Source organism: Podarcis pityusensis, assembly GCF_964106645.2.
Source record: "Podarcis pityusensis genome assembly, chromosome: 6".
Lineage (NCBI taxonomy): Eukaryota > Metazoa > Chordata > Lepidosauria > Squamata > Lacertidae > Podarcis > Podarcis pityusensis.
In genome coordinates, this window is record NC_138030.1 from 846,625 (window position 1) to 871,257 (window position 24,633).

Consider the following 24,633-nt stretch of genomic DNA (forward strand, 5'->3'; position numbering starts at 1 on the left):
AAGCTTTCGTGTGCATGCACACTTCTTCAGATACACTGAAACAGAAGTTACCAGATCCTTCTATATATTGAGAAGGTGGGGAGGGGTATTACTTAGAAGGGTGGTGGGAATCGGAGATTGGCAGATAGCTGAGATGAGCCTGTTGACGACTCTTAACGACTGTAATAGGTCTTACAGGAAAAGGCAAGGGGTGAGAAGGTGAGAAATGGCTTAGTCATGTATAATGAGATAAGAATCCGATGTCTCTGTTCAGACCAGGTTTCTCCATTGTTTTAAGTTTGGTAATGAGTTGTAATTCAGCAGCTTCTCTTTCCAGTCTATTTCTGAAATTTCTGAAACCTTCTCAGAACTAAAATACCCAGCAGATGAAGTTAGACAACAGATCAACAGAGCCAGACTGATACCCAGAGAGAACTTGCTGCAAGACAGACCCAAAAAAGAAAATAACAGAACACCACTAGTCATCACATACAGCTCCCAAGTTAAAACAGTTCAACGCATCATCAGAGATCTACAACCTCTCCTGGACAATGACAGTTCTCTTTCTCAAGCTCTGGGAGGAAGACCTTTCATTGCCTACAGACAGCCACCCAATCTTAAACAACTCCTAACCCACAATAATACTACAACCAGACTTAACACGGACACTGGCACCAGAGCCTGCAATAAACCCAGATGCCAACTTTGCTGCCACATACACCCGGACAACACCATTACTGGCCCCAACAACATCACACATACCATCTCGGGACTATTTAATTGCTCATCGTCTAACATTGTGTATGCCATCAAATGCCAACAGTGTCCTTCAGCTCTCTATATTGGACAAACAGGCCAAACCTTACGCCAAAGAATAAACGGACATAAATCTGACATCAAGAATCACAAAACAGAGAAACCAGTAGGAGAACACTTCAATCTCCCAGGACATTCTATACAAGATCTCAAAGTAGCTGTTTTACTACAAAGGAATTTCAGAAATAGACTGGAAAGAGAAGCTGCTGAATTACAACTCATTACCAAACTTAAAACAATGGAGAAACCTGGTCTGAACAGAGACATCGGATTCTTATCTCATTATACATGACTAAGCCATTTCTCACCTTCTCACCCCTTGCCTTTTCCTGTAAGACCTATTACAGTCGTTAAGAGTCGTCAACAGGCTCATCTCAGCTATCTGCCAATCTCCGATTCCCACCACCCTTCTAAGTAATACCCCTCCCCACCTTCTCAATATATAGAAGGATCTGGTAACTTCTGTTTCAGTGTATCTGAAGAAGTGTGCATGCACACGAAAGCTTATACCAAGAACTAACTTAGTTGGTCTTTAAGGTGCTACAGGAAGGAATTTTTTTATTTCGACTATGGCAGACCAACACGGCTACCCATCTGTAACTGGAACCATGGAAGGCACCACATTGAGCCGCATGAAATGGAAGTCCATCAGCCTCACCAAGAAACTTGCACAGGTACAGACTGATATCTTCTTTCTTACTAAATGCAAGAACCTGGACATTATACCCAAGGGTCTTAGAATTAAGAACCCTCTACAATCCACGTATCCCACTGAATATGCAAGAAAACTATGCAACACTTTCTCTAAGAAGCTGCTCAAACATCTGATCAGCGTTCTCTACTCTAAACAGAAGCTAATAAAGGAGGAACTCCTTGTATTAGACAACTCTATCAGGAACCACCAAGCTTGGCAAGAGTTCCAAAAGGAAAAACAAAACATTTACCACTCTCAACTGGAGCTACTGAAGAAACAGAAAAACAAGAAACTCTCTAACCTTTCCAACCTACAGGCTACTAATCAAAACAAGATCAAGAATATTGTCAATCTCTCACAGCAAGCACTCAGCCCAGCCGAGGAATCAGTCCTTTCACGTGGACTGTCATTCTGCCCTGCCAAATCCCCACACATGATCCAGTTCTACGGGGACTTGGAAGCATTTTTCCGCCGTTTACGCCTGAAGGAGTATTTTCAACACACACAACAACAAGACAAATCAGAACAAACAACAACTTCACAACACAACACCTCTCAACCCACTGGAGAACAACAACCACCCTCCCAACAGAACACTGACCACCAACTACCACTGAAAAAGTGTTACACAAAAAGGGACTCCACATGGACCCCTCCTGATGGACGCAATACCACACTGGACTTGTACATTGACTGCTTCCGCCACAGAATCCAAACAGATGTAACCAGAAAACACCATCGCTTACAACAAAATCTAAAACATGCTGAAAGGAGAGCCATAGATAATCTCAGAAACAACCCAAACATTATAATTAAAGAAGCAGACAAAGGGGGAGCTGTCGTCATCATGAACAAAACTGACTACATTCAGGAGGCTCACAGACAACTTTCCAATACCGCCTTTTACACAAAATTGGACTCAGACCCCACACAAGAATACAAGAAAGAACTGAACAAGATTGTTAAGGAGCTACCCCCACACATCCAAGAACAGATCCTCACCAACACACCAACAGAACCTCGACCAGGAACTTTCTATCTTCTACCTAAAATACACAAACCAGGAAATCCAGGACGCCCCATCATTTCAGGTATTGGCACTATTACAGTGGGTGTCTCCGGTTATATGGACTCTGTTCTGAAACCATATGCCATCAGTGCTCCCAGCTATGTACGTGACACCACAGATTTTCTGAGGAAAATACAATCTTTAAATAATCTTCCCAACAATACTATACTAGCTACTATGGACGTGGAATCTCTGTATACCAACATCCCACACAACGATGGTTTACAAGCTATAAGGAACACCATTTCAGATAAAACCACAGCGGACCTTGCCACCAAACTCTGCCAATTTGTCCTTACCCACAACAACTTCAAATTCGGTGATGACCTGTTCCTTCACATCAGCGGCACAGCAATGGGCACCCGCATGGCCCCACAGTATGCCAACATCTTCATGGCAGATTTAGAACAACGTTTCCTAAACTCCTACCCACTCAAACCTCTCTTGTACCTACGATACATTGACGATATTTTTATCATCTGGACACATGGTCAACAGACCCTGGACACCTTTCACCAGAAATTCAATGATTTTCACCCCACAATCAACCTTACAATGAATCAATCTATGCAAGAAATACATTTTTTGGACACTACTATAAAAATACAGGATGGACGCATAGACACCACCTTATACCGTAAACGAACTGACCGACAAACATATCTACATGCCTCTAGCTACCATCCCAAACATACCAAACAGCCCATTGTATATAGCCAGGCACTACGTTACAGCCGCATCTGTTCCAATTCTACAGACAGAGACTCTCACCTAAGAGATCTACAGCAAACCTTCTCAGAACTAAAATACCCAGCAGATGAAGTTAGACAACAGATCAACAGAGCCAGACTGATACCCAGAGAGAACTTGCTGCAAGACAGACCCAAAAAAGAAAATAACAGAACACCACTAGTCATCACATACAGCTCCCAAGTTAAAACAGTTCAACGCATCATCAGAGATCTACAACCTCTCCTGGACAATGACAGTTCTCTTTCTCAAGCTCTGGGAGGAAGACCTTTCATTGCCTACAGACAGCCACCCAATCTTAAACAACTCCTAACCCACAATAATACTACAACCAGACTTAACACGGACACTGGCACCAGAGCCTGCAATAAACCCAGATGCCAACTTTGCTGCCACATACACCCGGACAACACCATTACTGGCCCCAACAACATCACACATACCATCTCGGGATGGTATTTAATTGCTCATCGTCTAACATTGTGTATGCCATCAAATGCCAACAGTGTCCTTCAGCTCTCTATATTGGACAAACAGGCCAAACCTTACGCCAAAGAATAAACGGACATAAATCTGACATCAAGAATCACAAAACAGAGAAACCAGTAGGAGAACACTTCAATCTCCCAGGACATTCTATACAAGATCTCAAAGTAGCTGTTTTACCACAAAGGAATTTCAGAAATAGACTGGAAAGAGAAGCTGCTGAATTACAACTCATTACCAAACTTAAAACAATGGAGAAACCTGGTCTGAACAGAGACATCGGATTCTTATCTCATTATACATGACTAAGCCATTTCTCACCTTCTCACCCCTTGCCTTTTCCTGTAAGACCTATTACAGTCGTTAAGAGTCGTCAACAGGCTCATCTCAGCTATCTGCCAATCTCCGATTCCCACCACCCTTCTAAGTAATACCCCTCCCCACCTTCTCAATATATAGAAGGATCTGGTAACTTCTGTTTCAGTGTATCTGAAGAAGTGTGCATGCACACGAAAGCTTATACCAAGAACTAACTTAGTTGGTCTTTAAGGTGCTACAGGAAGGAATTTTTTTATTTCGACTATGGCAGACCAACACGGCTACCCATCTGTAACTGGAACCAGGTAGACATAATGAGCCCTGTTTCGGAGTGGGGGGAGGAAAGTGTTGAGGTGGGCAGCACTCAGCTCCTCCCAACTTAAACACATCACTGTCGCCTGATCAAAGCCAGGTCACCCCACTGGGAGCAGCTGTGGTTTTTTCCAAGAAAAATTAGGTGCCCGTAGGCACCATGTCCACCCCAGCTGCTTGCCCACCTTCCCACCCTCTCCGTCCCTCCCACCCCTCCCACTTTGCCACTGCCCCCACTGCTGCCGCTTCCCACGGCTGCAGGCACAGCCTCTTGAGAGTTGCATGGACTGCAAGAAGATCAAACCTCTCCATTCTGAAGGAAATCTGCCCTGAGTGCTCACTGGAAGGAGAGATCCTGAAGCTGAGGCTCCAAGACTTCATGAGAAGAGAAGATTCCATGGAAAAGACCCTGATGTTGGGAAAGATGGAGGGCACAAGGAGAAGGGGACGGCAGAGGACGAGATGGTGGGACAGTGTTCTCGAAGCTACTAGCATGAGTTGGACCAAACTGCGGGAGGCAGCGGAAGACAGGAGGGCCTGGCGTGCTCTGGTCCAGGGGGTCACGAAGAGCTGGACACGACTAAACGATAAACAACAGCAACAAAGTGCCTTCCTGGAAGTTGCCCGGTGACAGGCAGCCAAAGCGGTGCCTTCAGCGCGGCAGCGAAGGAAGCGGCAAAGGGGCGGGGATGCGGGGGGAGGGAGCGGGGGTCAGGCAAGAGAGGTGGCGATACGGCACACCGGCACGCACCGTCTCAGAGAAAGCACTGGCTGTGGGGACGTGGTTTCTGTGACAAGGCGCTGGCTTCCCCAACAAGGCGCGCTGTGCGTTTTCTGATCTCCACATTCAAGCTTGGGGATTTTCAACCCTCCCCCTTGCACTGTTCCTCCTGGGCCAGTTCCTCCCCATAATTGCCTGTTTGCTTATTGGAAGTGTTCCTGGTCTGCTCCTCAGGCAACAGCCTGAAAGGTAAAGAATAAAACGCAAGCATGGAGACAAACGCAGCTCCAAAGGAAACCTCCAGCAGCAGCAACAACAGAAAGCCAGGTGGAAGAGGGGATGGAGCGGAACCAGGTAAGTGCAGGAGAGGCGGCTTGCGGGGCAACAACAGATCATTCTCTGTTTGGGACTCTGGGTAGGAGGGCCGCCTCTGAGATGGGCTGATGTGTGGGGAGCGGATGGGAGGGGGAATCTCGGCTCTAAGGAAGGGGTCAGCAACCTGTGGTCCACGGGGGTCGTTTAACCGGCCCCCGAGCCACCCCCGAACTGAGCTGCTTGTTCGGCGAGTCCCCGCGCACTGCAATAAACCAGCGCAGCACGGTGTGGGGACTCGCTGCTGCGGTGCCGAAAATCGCGCCTATGCATGCGCAGACACAGGAAATCATGCATGCGTGCGCTCACACTCGCTGACAATCTGGCCCACAGAGAGATCTCCGCTGGAGTGAACCAGCCCAGGCGAGGCAAACCTTGCCGACCCCTTCTCTAAGGTGCCCCAGCCTGGATGCTTGGGGGAAGCCAAAGTTCTGCTTTGTATCATTGCAGGAAGGGACTGCAAAAGACGACCCCCGCTTTCTGGTTTGTGAACTCTCTAGGTCTAACGCACGCTCCTCGAGAGCGCCAGACAGAGCCCAGCTGTCCTAAGAAGCTTGCAAAGAGGGTCCTATCAAGGCTATCGGCATAGAACGTGGGTCGGCAAGCTAAGGCCCAGGGGCTGGATCTGGCCCAATTGCCTTCTGGATCCAGCCCGCGGACGGTCCGGGAATCGCTGTGGTGATCGGCGTGGGGATTCTGATCATTCAGGCTTTGTCATTTTCCCCCATCCACACTGCCACGGCGACGGCTCCTCCCTCCCTCCTCCTGGCTTCTCCCTGACCTGCCTAGAGGAGGAAGGGGGCTGGGCTTTGTTGAGCCGCGGATGGCTGAGTGCCATTTTACGCAGCCCTTCTCCGGAGCCAGCCCCTTTGCGCCACTCATCATCCCTCCACCGCCACTGCCGCCAGCCCCTGCCGCTCGCAAGGCACAGGTAAGCAGCCACCAGGCTCGTTCGATGCTGTGGAGAAGGGAGGGGAGAGTCGGTGGGGTGGTGGTGGTTTTTTCCAAAAGATAGTTCAGCCCCACAAGATAAAAATTGTTGGAAGTGTAAGGAGAAGGAGGGGAATTTCCTCCATATGTGGTGGACATGTCCTAGCCTCACCTGTCCTTTACAGAGCCAGCTTCCTCCACCTTCGCCTCCTCATTGGCTTGTCGAATCTGCCGTCGTATCCCCTGCTGCAAGCGTCCTGCAAAGCCGTTGGCTCCATTGCCTGCAAGGAGGAATCCAGTCCAGGGTGAGGGTCGCGCTCTCCAGCCCCCTGCCCACGCCTCCCTTCCTCCTCCACCAGGGCGTAGCCACAAATCAAGTAAATAAATAAAAATACTCAGCAAACTGACCAAACAAGTTGCAGGTAGCTCGGTTCTGCCCCCCTAACAAAAGTCCTGCCCCCCTGAAATCCTGGCCATGCCCATATGCTCCACCACCTGCCCCCCCAGTGATGCAGTTCCTCCTCACTCCTCTATGATGGCATCCCGCTCCTCTTTGATGGGCACCTAGCCCAGCACCCTCATGATGGTGTCCAACTGCTTGGTGCTGATGTCTTCACTACCATCAGCATCAAATCATAATCATTTATTACTTATACCCTGCCTATCTGGCTGGGCTTCCCCAGCCACTCTGGGTGCCTTCCAACAGGAGATTAAAAATACATTAAAACACCAGTCATTAAAAGCTTCCTTCAGAGGTCCTTCCACCACCAACTGCAGCACCCTCCACCTTCCTCTGCTCAGAGATGGGTTGAGATTTGCAGGGGCTAGTTTGGTTTTTGCCGGAGCCCTGAGGTCCACCAGCTGGAGCCAGCTGCACAGCAGCAGCTCAGGGCAGGGGTGTCTACTTAGAATCCCGTCCGTGAAGAAGGCAGGGCATAAATACCCTGACTCCCCGACTCCATGCCTTCCTGAGTCTTTGCCCCTCCAAGCAATCCCCAAACTTACATAGTATGGATGGCAGCAGAGCCCAGAGGATGAGCGAGGGACCCATTGCGAAGAAGAAGGAGAACCTGATGGACTTCATGCTGGGAGGCAGCTCTGAATGGTGCTCAGGGCTCAGATCGGCAGCCATATATCCTCCCCCCTCCTCCCTCCCCCTCCTCTCCTGGGTTGGGCTGGGACAGAAGCCAAGCGGATTTGAGTGTGTGGGTGCAGCTGGCTCCTGGTCCAGATAATTTCCCCGTGATAATCAATCAAAAATAACACAAGAGGCACCTGCTGGATCTAGCCAATGGTCCAGCATCCTCTTCTCAAAGTGGCCAACCAGGATATGGGCAGAAGAGCAATACCCTCCCCTGCTGTGCTTTCCAGCCCCTGGTTTCTGAAACATTGCTGCCTCTAACTGTGGAGACAAAGCATAAATGTTGTGCGTGGTAGCCATTGGTCCAGCAACAGGAACCAGTAAGCAGCCCTTATAGAATCACAGAACCATGGAATGGTAGAGTTGGATGTGGTCCAAGGGTCATCTAATCCATGCAAGAACCTCAGTTTAGGCATCCATGACAGATGACCATTTGGCCTCCACTTAAAAATTGCCAACAAAGGAGAGTCCACCACAGAGGGAGTCTGTTCCACTGTCAAACAGCCCTTACTGTCAGAAAGTTCTTCTGGAGAAAGTTTTATCCTGGAGCAGGAGAAAACAAGCTTCCTCCATCTTCCATGTGAACAGCCTTTAAGATATTTGAAGATGGTCATCATATTTCCTCTCCGTCTCCTCTTTTTCAAACTAAACATACCCAGCTCCTTCAACCGTTCCTCATCAGGCTTGGTTTCCAGACCAGTGATTGTCTTGGTTGGCCTCCTCTGTACCCATTCCAGCTTGTCAACATCCTTCTTAAATTGTGGTGCCCAGAATTAGGCACAGTATTCCAGGTGTGGTCTGACCAAGGCAGAAGAGAGCGGGACTATGACTTCTTCCCATGATCTGGACTCTAGACTTCTGTTGGTGCAGCCTAGAATAGCATTAGCTTTTTCTCCTGCTGCATCACACTGTGGACTCATGTTCAGCTTGTAGTCCACCGAGACCCCTGGATCCTTTTCACATGTACTGCTAGTAAGTCAGGGGTCCCCCATCCTATCTTTGTGCATCTGGTTCTTCCTGCCTAAGTGCAGAACCTGACATTTCTGCCTGTTGAAAAGCATTCTGTTAGCTTGCACCCAGTTCTCCAATCTGTTAAGGCAATATTGAATTCTGATTCTGTCTTCTGCAGCATTAGCTACCCCTCTCAGTTTGGTGTCATCTGCAAATTGGATGAGCATCTCCTCAATTCCTTCATCCAAGTCATTTATAAAGACGTTTAAACAACAACGGGCCCAGGACAGAACCCTGCAGCTTCTCACTTTTTCCAGGATGACGAGAAACCATTAATGAGTACTCTTTGGGTTCGGACACTTAAAAAATAAAATGTATTATGTACCTTGATGGGCCACCCTGGACTGGATGGATAGATTTAAGACTTCAGGACTTTACAAAGAAGCCCAATCCACGTTTTAGTTCTTGAATGGCCTTTCTGAACAAACTTCAATGTACTCAGGGAAAAGCTTTCTCCAGTTTCAAAGCAAGACAAACGGCTGGATTGTTGAATTGGTTTGTTTTTACTCATTTCTAGGCAATCTGCTGTTTTCGTTTTTATTTTAAAAAAGATCTGTTTGAAGTCGATGGATTTTTATTTTTTATAGCACCAGTTTGGTCTTGGTGTATGAATATTGGAATGCTTGTATCTTACCTTTTAGCAAGAACAGATGTAAAACTCTTCTGATTGATTTCTTAAATTCGTAAGAATGCATTATAGATGGATTGTTATTTGGGTTTAGAATGACTGTTAGGCTGACGTCTGACCATGTAGCCAGAAGGCATTTCAGTTGCAGTGAGTGCTTTATCCCTGTGGCATAATTGTGGTGTTGTGGTTGCAGAGTTTAAAACATGGAGCCATAAATCCATCCTTTTTCAAATTTGGTGATGGTATCTTTTGCTTGCTCTTCTTATATAGGTGCCTGAAGGAGTTGTAAATTCTCTTTGTGGCCAGCATGACTAAGACGCTTCTGGCGAACCAGAGCAGCGCACGGAAACGCCGTTTACCTTCCCGCTGGAGAAGTAACTTTTTATCTACTTGCACTATGACGTGCTTTCGAACTGCAAGGTGGGCAGGGAAGGCGGACTTCCTGTTTTGAACCTCCCCGTTACGATACCAAATTAAACTTTTAGAAATCCAATTCTTCCATTTCAGCTCTACTCACGGGTAATTACTTTAAAGTCAAATTGTCCACAGGAAAAGGTCAGTGCTCTCCGGCAACAGCTATGTGGCTTCGCTCCATGGAAGAAGCAGACGATTTGATGCACCGTGCCGCTCACCCCACGTCGCTCCGGAGCCCCAAAACCCGGGGTTCGCCGCGAGTGGGGGAGGCGCAAAAGGTGCCCGCCGAATCCCACGTTCACAGGCTTCTCCCGCCTGTGATTTTAACGGGTCTCCACCTTCGCCGTGGTGGCCAGACCCAGATTCCCACGGAGCAGATTCCTCCCGATCAGAGGAATTCTGCCATTACCGGAGGCGCCTCCCCCGGAAGTCTCTAATTCGTGAGAGTTTAAATACTAATAAGAAAGTTAGGAAAAGAGAAGTTTTGGGAAGACCCACCCAGTGCCCGTCTTCCCCTGGGGTGACACCGTTGGCGTGGCTCCCAGTTGGGCCTCTGCCCGCCTCCCTTGTGCCCATCGCCAGATGCGACAGTTAGATGTTGTGACGAGCAGAGATCTTGATAGCCAAGTGGAATTTGCCTTGCAGTTTCAGATGCGGATGTTGCTGTTTTATCTGATGAATCTGATGAATACCTTTCAACTAAGTTGGCAGCACTCTGGGTGCTTTGTTGCCAGAATCAGGCCATCATTGTCTAACTGAATTAGTGCATCGTTCCAACTTTTCTAGCTGAAGGCATTGGTGCGTGTGAGATGCAAGTCAAGGCCCGAATGCGGAGAGGGGGAAATGTCATGCGGGTGTCATGTTGTGGCCGAGGGTGGGGTGTGGCACCTCGGACATTCAAACCATGCCACCTACGTTGCGCCTGCAATCTTGGCTACATGCGGCAGGAGTGCAGGGAGTGGGAAAGGTGATGTGCTGGTCCAGGGGGGAGGTTACCGTGGGGCGAGGTCCAGGACCTGAGTCAAGGGTCGGCAGACAGTCCTCCACGGGCGAAGCGGGGTCCACAGCGAGGAGCTTGGCAAGGACAGGAACTCTGGGGGAACAGGACTGGGTGCTGGCCGAAACAGCTCTTCAACGACGTTGGTCCCGCAACCTGGGACCGGGCTGACTGGCCTTTATCTTCTCTGAGGCCAGGGGCGGCCCCGGCCCCCAGGTGACCTGCCTCTCCTGGCCTTAAGGTGAGCACTCCTCCTGGGAGAAACCAGTTCCCTCCGCCTCTCTGCCCTGAGCCTCTGCAGCTCAGGAAAGGCCGGTGGGTTACTGGACCCAGGGGGAGACTCACTTCCCCCTGACAGGGCTGGGAGAGGTGCACCTGTAGGCAATGTGTCCTCAATCGCCTCCGGAGCCAGAGTGGATTCACCTGGTGCCTGCTCCTGAGGATCCAGCACAGGTGCAGGTGCTTCAGAATCAAGGCCCTGCCCCAGCTCAGTTGGCCCTGGAGGTGGGGACTCCTGTGCAGGCTGGGATTCCTCCGGTTCAGCCTCTGAATTGGATTCCCAGGCCATCACACCATCCCCCCTCCCAGGCCCCCCCTCAACCAAGGGTCTGGACCGGCTTGCTGGGGTACACCGCATGGAAATCTCGGAGGCAGGCAGGTGCGTGGACGTTGGCTGCTGGTTCCCAGGAACGGTCCTCAGGTCCATTCCAGTCTATGAGATGCTGCAGCTTTCCCCTGCGGTATCGGGAGTCCAGAATGCGTTCCACCTCGTACTCAGGCTCCCCCTGATCCAAAACTGGCTACGGTCGGGGACGGTTTGGGTGGAACTCATCGGGCGGGGCCACCGGACTCAGAAGGGACCTGTGGAATACCGGGTGAACCTTCAGGGTTGTGGGCAACCGGAGACGGAATGCCACAGGTGAGACCTGGTCCACGATGGGAAACGGGCCGGTGAAACTGACGTCCAGCTTCCATGAAGGTCGAGAGGGGTGGAGGTGGCGAGTGGAGAGCCAGACCAGGTCACCGATGTGGAGTACCGGCCCCACCTGGTGGTGGCGGTCAGCCTGGGCCTTGTATGCCTCCTTGGCCTGGTGCAGCTGCTCCATCAATAGCTGTTGCTGCGACTGGAGCTCCTGAAGCCACTCCGTCACAGCAGGGACCGCGGATGCTGGCAGCACATCTGGGAACAGCCGTGGATGATAACCGTAACTGGCCTGGAACGGGGTCTGCTGGGTGGACGCGTTCACCGTGTTGTTGTAGGCAAGCTCCACCAATGCGAGGTGGTTGACCCAGTCATCCTGTTGGTAGCTGCAGTAACACTGGAGGTACTGCTCCAGCACCGCGTTCGCCCGTTCCGTCTGGCCATCGGTCTGTGGGTGGTAGCCTGATGATAGACAGACCTCTGTCCCGAGGGTCTGGTGCAATGCTAGCCAGAACCGGGATGTGAACGGAACACCCCGGTCGGACACCACACGGTCAGGTAGGCCATGCAGGCGGAAGACATGCTGAAGGTACAGCTGAGTGGTTTCCTTAGCTGTGGGTATGGATGGGCGGGGGGCACAGTGCACCATCTTAGTGAAATGGACGGAGAAAACTAGGAGGCAGGTACAGCCACGAGACGGGGGTGAGTCCACTACAAAGTCCAGCGAAACCGTGTGCCAAGGACGTGGTGGGACTGGCAACAGCTGAAGTAGGCCGGGGGGGTCACCCGGTAGGGCCCTTGGCCCACCAGCAGACGTCACAACCAGCGATGTAGCGAGCCACGTCAGCCTTCAGGCGGGGCCACCAAAACTCGCGGCTTACCAGATGGGTGGTCCGATACCGCCCAAAGTGTCCCGCTGCTGGGGCATCATGGGTCATCCGGAGAACCTCAGCCCGCAGTGGCCCTGGCGGGATGTACAGACGACCGTGGTACAGCAGAAGGCCCTGATGCAAGACCAGCCCCGGATACTGGGGGCATGACCCTTTGGCCAGTTCCTGAAGTCGTTCCTGGGCCCAAGCGTTGACCTGCTGCTGTTCCCGCACCCAGGCCTGCAGTGGCTCAGCCTCCTGAGTGGCCAGGAACGCAGCCGGTGGTAGGATCATGGTTGGTACTGCTTGCTGTACTGTGTCTGCGATGTCTTCAGGTTTCCGGGACAGGGCATCCGCCTTCTGGTTTTGGGAGCTAGGGATGTAGCGGATCCGGAACTGGAACCGGGAAAAGAACAACGCCCACTGGATCTGCCTTTGGTTCAGCTTGCGGGTGGTCTGGAGGTACTCCAGGTTCCGGTGGTCGGTTCTCACCTCCACTGGGTGTCATACCCCCTCAAGATGGTGGCGCCAGACCTCAAAGGCCACTTTGATGGCCAGTAGTTCCCACTCCCACACGGTATAGTTACGCTCCGCCGGAAGGAGCTGGCGGGAATAGAAGGCGCAGGGTAACAGTGGCGCATCAGGTCCACGCTGCTGGGACAAGACGGCACCGAGAGCTGTGCTGGAGGCGTCAGTCTCTACCACAAAAGGTCGAGAGGGATCAGGACGTTGCAAGATCGGTGCTCTCTGGAAACAGGCTTTCAACCCCTGAAATGCCTCCTCCGCCTCCTTGTCCCAGGAAAATGGCATCTTGGGGCGCAGTAGCCGGGTCAACGGGGTGGTACGATGAGCATAATCTGCAATGAAGGTCCGGTAATAGTTGGCGAACCCCAGGAATCGCTGTAGGTCCTTGAGGTTCCGAGGTGCCACCCACTCCTGAACCGCTGCCACCTTCCCAGGATCCATCTGCACCCCATCTGGAGAGAGTCGGTGACCCAGGAAGTCCACTGACTGCTGATGGAACTCACACTTGCTGAGCTTCACATACAGGCGGTGCTCCCGCAAACGCTGCAGCATGGTCCAGATATGACCCTTGTGGCGAGCCGGGTCACGGGAGAAAACCAGAATGTCATCCAAGTACACCACCACGTACTTGTCTAGCAAGTCCTGGAACACATGGTTGATGTACCGTTGGAACACCGCAGGCACGTTGCACAATCCAAAGGGCATAACCAGGTATTCGAACTGCCCATACCGGGTCCCAAATGCAGTCTTCCACTCATCCCCGGCTTGGATCCAAATTAAATTGTAGGCGCCCCCCCGGAGGTCTAGCTTGGTGAACACCTGCGCCCCTTGCACCCGCTCCAGCAACTCCGAAATAAGGGGCAAGGGGTACCGGTCTGGGATGGTAATTTTGTTCAGGGCCCGGTAATCATGGCAAAGGCGAAGCTCCCCACATTTCTTCTTAACGAAGAGCACTGGCGCAGCGGTAGGCAAGGTAGAAGTGAAACCACGCTCCAGGTTCTTGCGCAGGAAGTCCTGCAACGCTTCGCGCTCTGGCTCCGTAAGAGAGTATAAGCGACTCACCGGCAGGGGTGCTCTGGGCTGGAGGTCTATTCCGCAGTCAAAAGACCGATGCGGTGGCAGCTGGTCTGCCCCCGTTCCAAGTCTTGGTAGTCCCGGTACTCAGTGGGGAGCGTTGATGCTAGCATCTCGGACCGAGCATGGGAACATGGGTCTGGGAAATGCACAGTCCGATTGACCCAGTCAATCTGAACATTGTAAACCTCCAGCCAGTCCATCCCGAGCACCAGGGGGAACCGGGGCATGGAGGCAATGTCCAAAGTTCGCATCTCCCGGTGCTGCTGGAGACACAAGACCAAGGGCTGGGTCTCCCGAGTGACGCCACCCGAACGCAAGAGCCGTTCATCACTTGCCTCCACCTGTACCGGTTCTAGCTTGTTCTGAAGTGGCACCTGATGATGAGCAGCAAAGGCAGTGTCCATATAGGAGCGGGTTGCCCCCGAATCTACCAGAGCGTGGGTAAGAATCCAGAGCCCACCTGGAGGGTAAAGACACACTGGAACCATGAGATGTCGCAATTCCACTGGTGTGGGCCCCTCTTGCATGGTTTGGGACCCCAGGTTGCCAGGCCCTTTGGCTACCGAGGTTGGCGGTTTCCCTGCGGCTGGCATCTTCTCGGGACAGGACCGGGCGTAATGTCCACTCCCACCGCAGTACAGACACAGGTTCCCCTCCCGATGCTGCGTCTTCTCTGAGGGGGAGAGGCGAGGTCGCACAGCCCCAAGCTGAGTTAGCTCGTCCAGCAACTCAGCTGTGGCCGTGGACCTGCTGGGAACGACTGGAGCCAGGAGCCAGGAGTGCTGGCGGTCCCGGGCCTGGCGATGGTCCTCCAACCGCTCGTCTATCTGCAGGCTCCGCTGAATGAGGGCCTCCAGTGTGGTGGGATGATCCATTGTGGCCAACTGATCCAGTATCTCATCCGACAGTCCCTCAAGATACTGGTCCCGAAGTGCAGCGTCATTCCAAGACAAGTCCTGCGCCAACAGCCGGAATTCTGTGGTGTAGGCGGTGGCTGTGGACTTGTCCTGTCTCAACCGGCGAATCGCCCGATTGGCTTGGCTCTCCTTCAGAGGGTTGCCAAACGCAGTCTCTAAGTGGTTACAAAACCCCGCATAGTCTGTTAGCAAAGGAGAGTCTTGCTGAAGCAGTGGCAAAGCCCACTTGGCCGCCTGGTCCTTTAACAAACTGATCAAGAAGTGCACCTTGGTGCGGTCGTCAGGGAAGTTCCGGGCTCGCCCCTGAATATACAACTTGGCCTGGGCGAGGAACATCCAGGTCCCCATCAAATTTCTCTGGCAAGGCCACTGGATACTTGCCTGGAGCTGGGGCGTCGGCCCCAGGAGCTGGTAGGGTGTCCAACCGCTGCTGAAGCGCTGTAACCACATCGCTTAGCTGCTGAAGGGTGTGGGTCAAGGCCTGGTTCTCCTGGGCCAATGCCACCAGCGCAGCTGCCTGGTCAGCCATGGCCTCTGGCTCTTCCCAAATGCACCCCAACGAAGGGGGAGTGCGGGTGTGGCGGGAGCAAACTGTGCTGGTCCAGGGGGGAGGTTACCATGGGGCGAGGTCCAGGACCTGAGTCAAGGGTCGGCAGACAGTCCTCCACGGGCGAAGCGGGGTCCACAGCGAGGAGCTGGGCAAGGACAGGAACTCTGGGGGAACAGGACTGGGTGCTGGCTGAAACAGCTCTTCAACGACGTTGCTCCTGCAACCTGGGACCGGGCTGACTGGCCTTTATCTTCTCTGAGGCCAGGGGCGGTCCCGGCCCCCAGGTGACCCACCTCTCCTGGCCTTAAGGCGAGCACTCCTCCTGGGAGAAACCAGTTCCCTCCGCCTCTCTGCCCTGAGCCTCTGCAGCTCAGGAGAGGCTGGTGGGTTACTGGACCCAGGGGGAGACTCACTTTCCCCTGACAGGGCTGGGAGAGGCGCACCTGTAGGCAATGTGTCCTCAATTGCCTCCGGAGCCAGAGTGGATTCACCTGGTGCCTGCTCCTGAGGATCCGGCACAGGTGCAGGCGCTTCAGAATCAAGGCCCTGCCCCTGCTCAGCCGGCCCTGGAGGCAGGGACTCCTGTGCAGGCTGGGATTCCTCCGGTTCAGCCTCTGAATCGGATTCCCAGGCCATCACAGGTGATGTCGGGGTGGGTGCCTGGAGCAGGTCAGGAATAAGTCACAGTGTCCGTGAATTTAACTCTTTATTCAAAGAAGCAAACGACTCAGAAGGCCAGGCCTAGGGAGCACATCTTCCCAATACAGTCATACCTCGGGTTACAGCCGCTTCAGGTTGCGCTTTTTCAGGTTACGGACCGCCGAAACCCAGAAGTACTGGAATGGGTTAATTCTGGGTTTTGGCGGTCGCGCATGTGCAGAAGTCCTAAATTGTGCTTTGCGCATGCGCAGAAGAGCTGAATCGCAACCCGCGCATGCACAGACATGCAGACGAGGGTTGTGAACGCTGCGGGTTGTGAAGGTGCATCCCGTACGGATCACGTTCTCAACCTGAGCATCCACAGTAGGTCTTGCCCCAATGAGGAGGTTCTGAGGACTGAAGGTCCTCAACTTCCTATAGTTGCCTAAGCATAGCTGTCAACGTATTGTGGCCAAAGTATTGGAGCCTCAGCTTCAGGATCTGTCCTTCCAGTGAGCACTCAGGGCTGATTTCCTTCAGAATGGAGAGGTTTGATCTTCTTGCAGTCCATGGGACTCTCAAGAGTCTCCTCCAGCACCAGAATTCAAAAGCATCCATTCTTCGGCGATCAGTCTTCTTTATGGTCCAGCTCTCACTTCCATACATGACAGTCCTTCTGGATGCCTGCATTTCATGCTTTCTGTAAGGCTTCACATCAACTTGGTAGAATAGAGTGGTACTTTTACTTCCCTTGATCTGGACACTATACTTCTACTGATGTAGCCTAGAATAGCATTGGCTTTTTTTGCTGCTGCGTCACACTGTGGACTCATGCTAAGCTTGTGGTCCACCAAGACCACTGCATCCTTTTCACATGTACTGCTTGCAAGCCAGGTGTCCCCCTTCTTATATTCGTGCACCTGTTTCTTCTTGCCTAAGTGCAGAACCTGGCATTGGTCCCTGTTGAGATTCATTTGGGCCCAGTTCTCTAATCTGATTGAATCATCTTGCAGCAGGGAGAAAGGGAATGCTACTCTAAGCTGCACCAACAGACATCTAGTGTCCTGATAACGGGATGTCATAGTCTTGCTCTGTTCTGCCTTGGGGATTCCTTTCCCTTGCTCTCTACTTTTTAACCAAAAAGCACTTCTAACGTCTTTCAACCCCTATCAAGTTTAGAAGAGTCTCCCACTGCTTGTGGGCAGGGTTTTCAGTGAACTTTGCCTTATGAGTTTCGGATTCATGTCTCATCTTGAAAGTCAAATTGGGGGAATAGCTAAGCAAATTTCCACTATGATCAGCACAACAGCTCACCTTCTGATGATTTAGCTGGGTGATACTTTCTTTTCTTTTCAAAATCATGACATATCAGCAGAGAGATGGGGATAGCTCAGTCGGTAGAGCATGTGACCCATGTTAGGCAAAATATTCTTGGGCTGCAAGGGGTTGGACTCCATGATCCTTGTGGCCCCTTCCAACTCTACAGTTCTAGAATTTATCTCGGCTCCTTCTTCTGAGATTCATGGCCCAGCCCAAGCCGAGGAGCATCAAGGCTTTGCTGAACTGCTTAGCTGGTGGGTGGAAGAGACCTCCTGCCCCCCAGCTGAACAGCTCTGATGCCTCAGAAGGCATCCTGGCCCCCAGCAGAGGGAGCCTCGATGCTTATCTGGCTTGTACATGAGCAGGAAGAGCATCAGAGCACCATATAGCTGGGGGGCGGGGGCACTGTAACTGAGTCCGGGTTCAGTAAAACTGCTTAGCTGGGGCACAGGCAGCCGTGTGCTCCTCAGTGTGCCGGTGTCTGTTGGCATTGGTTGCTGTGATGTTCTGGCTGAAGAAAGCTAACGAAGCTCCTGAATGAAGGAGCAGGAGGGAGAGAACATGCCAATTGGGCATGTGTCTCTACCAGGGTCCTATTTGAGTGTAGGATGAGCTCCTGACAGTCCTAACTGTCCCAGTATCAATTGCATTTAACCTTTGGAGAGAATGCATCCATGAATGATTCCCTGCATTTTGTGACTCTCCTGCCTCCCTCCTAGGCTGTATTGCACATCTCCTGTCTGAGCTTGAAAGTGGTGCAAATGGTCAGCCAGAATGTTTTGCTATGTCTGCTTTGAGTTAGCACCGGGGTGTTAATCCAGCGCCTCTCCTGGAAGCTCTTGGACATGTTTTGCGAACAGGGAAGAAAAAATGGGATTGGAATGTCAATAGTTGAGACCAAATCAACCCCAACGGAGCTATGTATGTTGACATCCCATGACCTGCAACCTTTCTCGATGGATATAGAAGGATGTTTTCATGTTTCATGACTACTTGTGTGCTGTGTAGAAGTACGCTATATAAGCTTTGTTCTGATGTGCCTCATGGTAGACATTTCCTTGACTTGGCAGGGCGGGGCCTCGGCGCCTCATCTTCCTCCCCATGTTTGGTGCTGGAGGGGGAAATAAGGAACATTCCAGGATCAAATCCGAAGCTGGATGATTTTTGTAATTCTGGGCCTGTCCCCGGAAAAACAGGACACTTGGGTGGGGCTGGATCCGGGACAGGACCGGAAGGCAGGAGAAGACTTGAAGGTGGGGCATCACGTGACCAGGTGTCTGATTAGGTATGTTGTCAACAAAATCTGCCCTTTTCCCTTATGGGGTATCCAAGAGCCTGCATAGAGTCCTTTGTAGGTTCTCTATCGGTAGGAGAAAATAACAGAGGCCAACCAGAGAATATTGAGAAGCAAAGCAGCTCATAAGCCTGATCTTTATTGATCTGTTGCAACAGGGTGCTCACTCACCACACGCAGGAGGGAGGAGGAACCCAGAACAAAGGTGTGCCTGCCCTTATATAGACATTTTAAATTGCCCTCCTTGGAGTCCAAGACGACCCCCAGAAACATCATACATGCGTCACAGAAGGGGTGTAACCCAAGACCATCCCCCACAAACATCATACCTACATCACAGAAAAGGTGGTCTACAACAGAAATTTGAATGTTGTTGCTTTTCCTGTCTGTCAGGTTATCTGATAATGCCTTATCTGATTGCCTTTCCTGGTAGTCTGGCCATTTCTTTGAGATGGTGATTTTCCAATTCCTGAGACAACAGGAAGGCTCCCTGACCCCCTCCCTCCTTGCAGGGAAAACATTTGGTCAGTTTGGGAGTCAAAATGGTTTCAAGTCGGTCTTCCTCTGCTGATCTATGTCAGTGCTTAGTTGGTACATTTATGAACATTTTATATATATATATATGACCTTAAATTTTATTATCACAGGTAGAGAGAGAGCAGCTGATTTTTTTGAGCCCAGAGGAAGGGAAAGAGGGGAGACGGGCAAAGGCGAGAACAAAGAGAGGAGGAGGAATGAAAGGAAGAAAGATGCAGTTGTGAAGCAAAGGATAGGTGTGGTAAACCGATTACCCATTCCCACCCCCCTTCAGAGTAAGACCCCTCCCCACCCTCCCACTATATATAAGGGTCTGGTGACTTCTGTCTCAGTGTGTCTGAAGAAGTGGGCATGCAGACGAAAGCTCATACCAAGAACAAACTTAGTTGGTCTCTAAGGCGCTACTGGGAGGATTTTTTTTTATTTCGCTAAGAAAACATGCTGTTTAAAAATGGGTGTACCGTGCTATATTAGAAGCAAAAAAAAAAAGGTGTTTTGATGAATTGGAAGAGCTGCAAAAAGATTCCATGGAGCACATGGATTGATAATATGGACAGATTAGCTACATACGAACAAATTGCATGTCAACACAAATTAAGAATGGATAAATATGAGGAAATCTGGAAGGAATATTTAAGCGATAAGGCGGATAGTGGTGGGAAGTAGGGGGAAGAGAGAGAGAGGTGGGGAAATATTGTTAAAAAGCTATAGTCATAGGTATATCAGTGTATTCAAATCTGAATTGTCAAATTGCGTTATTAGTGTTATTATGGTTTTTGTTGTATGTGTCTTTTGCGGTTGTTGTTTTTATTGAAAAAATGATTAAATAAATTGACAAAGAAAGAAAAGAAAAGATGCTGTTTTACGAAAACAAAAGTAGCCCCCTCTTTTCTGCGCCCTCCCCCTTAGAGCTGATGAGGGGGCTGGGTGCCCTAGTACGGAAGCCCTCCCCCAACCTCTGGCCCAAATGTTTTCTAGGCACCATTGTGCTGCTGAAAGGACAGGCTCTGGGCATCAGTGAGCCATTGGTGTTTTTCTCTGAAGGGTCTGACATCAGCTGCTACGTCTTGCTTTCTCCTGATTTGGAAGATGCGATCTCACATTCTAACTACTCCCAAACCCAAACAATGCCACATTTAGCGTATCAATGGCTGTGTGATCCATTGCTTGGCATCCTGAACCTCCACTTCCCTCCACAAGACGTGACAAGGAAACACATAGAGGCAGACTTCTTTGGGAGCCAGAGGGTGCTGCAGTCAGCTTCTCCCTCTCAGCAGGCTGAACCACCTTAGGCACTTTCACCTTCCTCTGTGTTGCAAAAATCAGAAGTATTAATCATTTATGCCTATTAGAATTAATTCACCGCACTTAATTTGCTTTTGTACTCATTGCTTGTCCATTTCTCAAGGGCAGTCAGAGAGGGTCTGCAATCCAGGCTCCATGTAAGCCCCCAAAATCGAGGATGGAGCTCGCAGGACCGGCTAGCAGAACAGGGTTTGGCAGGCAGAGATGGCATTGCAGAAACGATAACGTGGCAAATTCTCCTTTGTTCAACACTGTATCTCTGGAATGAATGCACTCTGAGGTATAAAATACTGTGATTTTCTTCTGTACCTTCACAGACTACCGACTTGGAAGTCAGGAGTCTGTTTCTCTCTCTTTTATTCAGCTGAATAAACCTGAGTTCTCCCTCTCAGAAGTTCTGACTCCTTTTCCTTTGGTTGGGGGGTGGGATCTGGAAAACGTACCTAGGGGAAGAACAGCATAGATTTATGCAATATGTGCTCCGACATGGCCTAGATCTAGCATAAACAAACCTCAGGAAGGTGGCTGACTCCCCTTGCTTGGAGGTCTTTAAACAGGGGTGGGGGGCATATCTTGGAGATTCCTGCATTGCAGGGGGTGGGACTAGACCCTTGGGGGTGCCTCCAAGCCCTACAATTCTATGCTTCTAAGGTACTACTTAGTGAATACACATTCAGCTCAAGATTCTGCCCTCAACCCTCCTACACAAATACCTATTCCTGCTTCCCAACCCCTTTCCCCAAATTTCTCTTAGGGTGCACCCACACTTTGCCCCACACTTTATAGGCACAGGTCTGTATTATAAGAGTCAGTGTCTGAATGCTTCGCCCCTCTTGAGCTGCTTTCCTTGCTTAAAACCCGCTCTTTAATGCTGAATTGTAACAAACAGCAATTTGGGTTTCCCGTGGATTGCTGTTTGCTCTGATACAGTGGTAAAGAGCGGGTTTTTGAAAGAAAAGTTCCAGGGTAAGGTGGGTGGGTGGGGAAAGAAGGGCTTGGACCCAGCACTTTAAAACATGGTCCTGTGCCCAGAAACACAGCACAAAAGGTAGTCTGGATGAGCCCTTAGTTTAAGGAACCTTAGCAGAGGGGCTGGAAGCTTCTCTGATGTCCCCATCTGTGTTTTTTTTTTTTAAGGGGGTCCTCAGAAACCGTTGCCGTTGCCAGTCCAGTGAGCCAGATATCTTCCAGCAGGGCTTCCTCTCTCCCTGGACACCTTTCTCAATATCACCCACCCTAAACAGACTCCCCAATGCCAGGCATTCCCAGTTCTTAAAATTGTCGAATGGGAAGGGACCCCAAGGGTCACTCTAGCCCTTCACCCCTCCAAGCAACCCCCAAACATACATAGCAGACCTGCCCGCTCACACTGGGCAGGCACAATTGGCAGCAGAGCCCAGAGGATGAGCGAGGGACCCATCGCAAAGAAGAAGCAGAACCTGATGGATCTCACGCTGGGAGACAGCTCTGAATGGTGCTCAGGGCTCAGATCGGCAGCCATATATCCTCCTCCTTCCACCCTCTCCCCCTCCTCTCCTGGGTTGGGCTGGGACAGAAGCCAAGCGGATTTGAGTGTGTGGCTCCAGCTGGCTCCTGGTTCAGATAATTTCCCCATGACAGCCAATCAAAAAGAATTTAAGAAGCACCTGCTGGATCTAGCCAATGGCCGTCCAGTCCAGCGTCCTCTTCTCAAAATGGCCAAACGGGATCTGGGCAGAAGAGCAATACTCTCCATTCTGAAGGAAATCAGCCCTGAGTGCTCACTGGAAGGACAGATCCTGAAGCTGAGACTCCAAGACTTTGGCCACCTCATGAGAAGAGAAGACTCCCTGGAAAAGACCCTGATGTTGGGAAAGATGGAGGGCACAAGGAGAAGGGGACGACAGAGGACGAGATGGTGGGACAGTGTTCTCGAAGCTACCAGCATGAGTTTGACCAAACTGCGGGAGGCAGTGGAAGACAGGAGTGCCTGGCGTGCTCTGGTCCATGGGGTCACGAAGAGTCGGACACGACTAAACAACAACAACAAGTAGTAGAAACTTTTCTAATCGTAGGGTGCTGTAACTTGCAATTGGGTCAGTCTATGAATATGTAGTGCCTTAAGGGTAAAGGTATCCCTGACTGTTAGGTCCAGTTGCAGACAACTCTGGCGTTGTGGCATTCATCTCGCTCTATAGGCTGAGGGAGCTGGCATTTGACAGCTTCTGGGTCATGTGGCCAGCATGACTAAGCCGCTTCTGGCAAACCAGAGCAGCGCACGGAAACGCTGTTTACCTTCCCGCTGGTACCTATTTATCTACTTGCACTGATGTGCTTCTGAACTGCTAGGTGGGCAGGAGCTGGGACCGAGCAACAGGAGCTTCGAACCGCCGACCTTCCTATCAGCAAGCCCTAGGCTCTGTGGTGTAGACCACATCGCCACTCACGTTCTCCAATGTGGTGCCTTAAGAGATAACAATTATGTATATTCCTCTGTGCCTGTTTGGGTGGCTTGCAAAATAAAACCCTTTGTTTTCCTCATTTGCTGCATGAGTTTTCATTCAGCCCCAAATGTTGATTTTTGCAACACTACGCTCTGGAGCAGGAGAAAACAAGCTTGCTCCATTCTCTATCTGACAGCCCTTGAGATATTTGAAGATGGGTGTCATATCTCCTCTCAGTCTCCTCTTCTCCATACCCAACTGTCCAGAACTTGACACTGGACTCCAGGTGGTCTGACCAAAGCAGAGTAGAGTAGCACAATTACTTCTCTTCATCTGTTGATGCAGCCCAGAATATCATTGGTTTGTTTTGCTGCTGCATCACACTGTTGACCCAGGTTAGAACGTTATGTACTTTTCAAATGTCAAGCCGGATTATTAATATTATTTTTAGAAAAACCTGTTTAGTCTTAAAGTAAGCATCTTGGAATTGTTTTAACTTTTAGCATCCTGTTTGCATCTTGATTTAGTTATGCAATTCATCAGTCAGATTGTGTTTTATGTGGGTTATTATTTGGGCCTATAATTAGCGATACACTTGCCTCTAATTATGTATCCAGAAGGCGTTTCAGTTGCAGTGAATGGTTTATCATTGCGGTGTATTGTGATGTCATTGTTGCAGAGTAGAGTTTTAAAAAACGAACCATAAATCCATCCATATTGTTTTTCAGGTTAGTGATGGTATCTTTTGCTTCCTCTTTGTATCTTCCCTTTTATACGGGTGCCTTAAGGAGTTGCAAATTCACTTCAGTTAACCTTTGGCATGGATGTATTTGCAAATATTTGCTCTGTCTCAGTGACACCTGGATGTTGCAATTGTCTTGCAGTTTCAGATTCAGACGTTGCTGTTTTATCAGTATATTTGATGACTGTCTTTTAGCTAAGTTGGCAATAATCTGGGTGCTTCCTTGCCAGACTCAGGCCATCACTGTCTCTCCGCATTGCTGTATTTTTCCAGCTAGAGCCATTGGCACGTGTGAGATGTAAGTCGAGGTACGAGTTTGGAGAGGGGGCGGGAATGAAGAAGGGGCGACATATTGAGGTGTGTCGTATGCTGATTGGCTGAGGGTGACGTGTGGCACGTAGAACATCCACACCTCTTCACATACATATGTGAAGTTTTCAAGTCTTGGTTTACATATTTCAGTAGAGTCTATAAACTATTAGTGAGATATAAGGTAAGGTAAGGTTCATAACATAGCTCTTATGTTAGTTGTATTTTTCCTTAACTGTGTCAGGTTTCATAGGTAGTGTTTTGTGTGGGGCTACAGTTAGTTTAAGAAAGTTGAAGTTGTATTTTTCCTAGGAGTCAGAATGTTTTTCTGCTAGTGACAGAAGCATCTGGTAAGGACTGTGTTTCTTCTGCTGGTGAATTGCAGGTCTAGCGAGAAAAGGTTAGGATTTATTCTTGTAGAAGGAAGGTGTACATGCAATGTATTTACAGGTTTTTTACATATCAATACTTCCTGCACCTAATAAATGGGGGGGGGGGGAGTGTCAGTTGGCATTTCTTAGTACAGAAAGTATTGATCTGATGTGTAGAGTTCTTTCCTATTCAAC

The 24,633-nt window shown here is 50.3% G+C and overlaps 1 protein-coding gene across 1 annotated transcript in view; it reads left to right on the forward strand.

Annotated features, from left to right (window-relative positions):
• The first annotated feature begins 5,189 nt into the window (after positions 1-5,189).
• The window catches only part of LOC308480213 (uncharacterized protein), a 29,217-nt gene continuing 9,773 nt past the window's right edge, over positions 5,190-24,633 (forward strand). The window contains exon 1 of the mRNA XM_081011662.1: positions 5,190-5,499. Within this exon, the coding sequence (XP_080867788.1) occupies positions 5,415-5,499 (85 nt within the window). The 5' untranslated portion in view covers positions 5,190-5,414. The remainder of the gene's footprint in view (positions 5,500-24,633) is intronic.